Raw genomic sequence first — 4243 nt, 5'->3', positions numbered from 1 at the left:
TATATATGGGTTGAGCTAAAATCTTCATACCATCTTTTAATCTTTATCATGATCCCATGAAACAAGTATTTTATTCCCATTTTCAGGTAGCCAAACTAAGGTTTAGAGGGTCAAGACTTTGCCTAAGAATTAGAGTTTTAGTGGGGAATTCAGGCACTCTGAATCCTGACATGTATTACCTCTATGGTGTAAGACTTGTACAGACCTTATGTTCTTTTCTTTGTCTAACTCTATCTTGTTCTCTCTTTTCTTTTTTTCCTTCTATCCTAGGGATTGAACCCAAAGCATTTGCATTGATCCACATGCCCAGCCCATTTTGTTGTTGTTGTTTTGTTTGTTTGTTTGTTTGTTTGTTTTTTAAGCAGAGTCTCACTAAGTTGTCCAGGTTGGGCTTGAACTTGTGATCCTCCTGCCTCAATTTCTCAGAGCTAGGAGTACAGGCATGGGCCACCACCTCCAACTTCACTATTTTAAGTCACTATTCACAACTTCACTATTTAATATGTGAAGCATAGTTTAACCAGTTCTTGACAACCTAGGGTTACCATCCTGACTATCAGTGACTGTTTAATGAAATTATTCTCTTTTCATCCCTTGCTTTCTGTCAGTAGTCAACTCTGTGGTTGTGCCCACTTCTGGCAGCTCAACCTTTCCACTTTACTACCATTTACTACCACATATCCTGCAATGATGTAAGGAATATGACCACTCCATTGGCTAAAACCATTCGCAAAAAAGTCAAAGTACTCCAGATGGCTAACTGGGAGCATCTCCAGTCCACAGTACATGGACTTCATGGAAAAAATACTTCAAGGGATCAGAGACCTTTTCCTTTTCTTCTGTAATGAGCATTGCTATGTCCCCAGGTGGGTGAAACTAGAACACACAGCCAAAATTACTAAAAGCTACTTATCTACAATAAAGTATTTGTATTATAGGGTTCTCATGTGTTAGCATACATACAATACACTTCCTGAAAACATGAAAAGAAACAGTACATAGGCTATGAGAAAAATTCAAGGGAGGAAAAAGTGTTTTACTTATCCATAGACTTTATCTGTGTTGCCCTTGTCAATGTAGACTGGTGAGAGTTAAATAGTAAAAACAAAGAACTCCATCTTACAAAAGAAAACAAGCTAATAGAAAACTGAAAAATAAGATAAATCATTTTAATTTTCTTCCCCTTTCTACAGGCACATTTCTTACTTTACTGAACTATCCAAGCATATGGTTCAGAGTGTTTGAAGAAAACATCATACAGTAATTGTTCTGGAGCTCATAAGTAAGTGTATTTTCCTACAATTTTCTTTATGGCTTTTTTACATTGTTGAAATATAAAGCAAAAAGCATGCAAGAGAATAATCAATGAAAGTTTGACAGAAATTCATATCTCATATTCCTGGAATTTGAAAATGAAATCAATTTCCTGGTCCAACGTGCAGTTGTTTCATTTGTAAAAATAGTTATCCAGAAAACTCTTACTTTTTTATTGATTTTATCATAGAACACCCTGACAGTCACGTTCATGTTAAGCTTTACAATGTATGGTGTATTACTGTGTATTAAAGTATCTGTGAGGAAATTAAAATTATAAAGCATAACGTCAGACTGTAACTTAATCTGTACTTATGCTAGTATAAAAATCTGTACACATGAAACTATGAGTTAATATGTGCTATTTCTTCCAAGCAACAAATATGAGAAAAATTACTTAAGGTTACTATAGTGTCGCTATCAGATATTCTGTATTCCCAAAAGACTCTATGGTTTATATGTACACAATCAGAAAAATCTGCTGTGCACATTATTCAGTGATTATCACAGATCACTGCCATAGCTTATGGGGAGACACTTTTCCACTCTCAGGCAAGACTAAAACAGATAGGACCAACTCAACTGTACAAAAAAGCTCCTCTCAAGAATAAGGAGTGGGTCAAAACACATACCTTTCCTCCTCTTCCATGGAGCACTCTTCAATATTTCAAAGTGACACTGTGTAGTGCTGTCCCCCTGCCACAAGTGTGGTTGAAAAATGGCCTGATGTGATGATAGCACATCACTGAAGCCAGATGTAAGACCACAGCAAGTTGTGGTTTTGTTTCTTTGTATTACAAAGTTTTCTCTTTACTTTAGAAGCTTCAATTATGTTTCTAGTGCCACTGTATTTTTCCACTAGAATTCCACACCTGATTTGGTACTTCAGAGCATCCTTAAGGACTGTGACGTGTTCACCAATTCTCTCTTCAACACCTTAGCTAGCATGATTTTCTGGGATTATGATCTTGTTACTGAACGTTCAGCAAAGCTCTTAAAATAAAGCTTTGCTGTCACATAATGATTGTGTGTGTGTGTGTGTGTGTGTGTGTGTGTGTGTGTGTGTAGCCAGGGATTGAACTCAGGCCCTTGCACTTGTCAGGATTCAGCTGAGCCATCTCCCCAGGCCTCCATGAATTTTATTTTATTTTTTTAAAATAATTTTATTGAGAAACAAATAGCAATGTGACAGTTTCAAAACCAATTACTAGCATAGTTTCAATAATTGATACATTGCAATTGTTGTCTTAGTGGTTATTCATTGTACAAGATGCAGACATGATATCCTGTCAGCAAACACTATTAGAACAAAATTCTCTATTCATTGAATTAAGAGAATGCAGCTGTATATCTATCCTATTTTGAATATACAGAATTGTATCTACCTTTTTCGTTTAGTTTCTCTGGAAGGGTATTCCATTGTCAATTAAATATTGTAGGTGCATGAATTCAGCAAAATATTCCAATATAGGCCAGTGATCCATAATAGCAGTGGGTTTTCCATAGGACTGGCAATGTCAGAAGTTATTGACTTGAACCTTTTACAGCTCAGCATGTTAATATGGCTTTACTTTTTATACTTCGTTTTTATACTTTTCTGCTGGATGGTTAAGACCAAGATAATCCCATGAATTTTATAACAGATAAATGGATTAAGTTAAAACATTCAGCATTTGTACTATAAGGAAAGGGTTTTTTTTTTAATAAACTATGTTCTATAACCTCTTATTTCTTGATTTATTAGTCTTTAAACATTATTTCAGAAATTAAACAAAGAATGTAAGAAATGCAGCCAACTCTTTACCACTAGTATAACTTAGACTTAAATTCTTTAATTCCAACATGCGAGGCTATACTGTACCTTTTGAACTATTTTAAGATCATGGTGAACTTCACAAGCCAACAGATTTAACTTGAGTGTTATCAGTGACAAGGCCTAGAAACTGTATAGCAGAGATCATATCAACTATTCCACGCAGGCAGTTTTACTCTAATAACTCCAAATTGATGATGTATACCATCAAATTATTAGTCAAGAACTCTGCAAAGGAATCTGATGACACTGGAAATTCATTGAACTTTACAATTATTCATTTGGGAGAAATTACTCAATATATAACTATTTCTTCTTATGGATAGGAAAGTAAATTATGACAAATAACCAGTTGTATTACCCATCATAAAAAAGTTAAGATTTTCTTTACATATCTATTGCTGAACTTAAGAGGTTGTTGTGACTTTATTAGAGAAATAATTTTACTTATCACATTCACCCATTTAAAGTACACAATCCAATGACCTTTAGTAAATTTATAGAATTATGCAACCATCTCAACAAACTAATTTTCAAACATTTTCGTCATCCTAAAAAGAACCTCTGCCCATTTTTCATTATTTCCTATTCCTCCTACCACCTAACTCCACCACTAATAATAGATACCACTAATCTATTTTCTATCATAAATTTGGATTTTCTGGACAATTCATATAAATTGTATCATACAGTATGTGAATGTTTGTGCTTGGAATCTTTCACAGAATACAAGATAAGTTCTACCCCTGCTGTAGCATATGTTGATACTTTTGTTTCTGTTCACTGACAAACAGAATTTCCCTAATGGTGACTTTTTGTTAATCCTGATAAAACCTAGTATCAATTTTACTATCAGTTATACTTTGGGCATAATATCTAAGAAACCATTGCATAGCATAAGATCACAGAGATATACTCCTTTGTCTTCTTCTGAAAACATTTATGGTCTCAGTTCTATAGATCTTTGATCCATTTTGAGTTAATTCTAGTGTAAGATATGAAATAAGGGTCCAAATTAACACCTTTAAAATGAGGATATAACAATTGCCACAGTATCATTTATGGAAAAGTCCATCCTTTCTACATTAAATTTGCTTTGTGAATAACCAATTGACT

The 4243-nt window shown here is 34.1% G+C and overlaps 1 protein-coding gene across 1 annotated transcript in view; it reads right to left on the bottom strand.

Annotated features, from left to right (window-relative positions):
• Spag6 (sperm associated antigen 6) overlaps positions 1-4243 on the bottom strand; it is a 75050-nt gene that overhangs the window by 2505 nt on the left and 68302 nt on the right. Inside the window, 2 exon segments of the mRNA XM_012517728.1 lie at positions 1207-1248; positions 1250-1323. Of these exon segments, the coding sequence (XP_012373182.1) occupies positions 1207-1248; positions 1250-1323 (116 nt within the window).

Source organism: Octodon degus, unplaced genomic scaffold, assembly GCF_000260255.1.
Source record: "Octodon degus isolate 3935 unplaced genomic scaffold, OctDeg1.0 scaffold00208, whole genome shotgun sequence".
NCBI lineage: Eukaryota > Metazoa > Chordata > Mammalia > Rodentia > Octodontidae > Octodon > Octodon degus.
The sequence above is the reverse complement of the archived record's forward strand: the minus strand, read 5'-3'. Positions and strand labels throughout refer to the sequence as shown.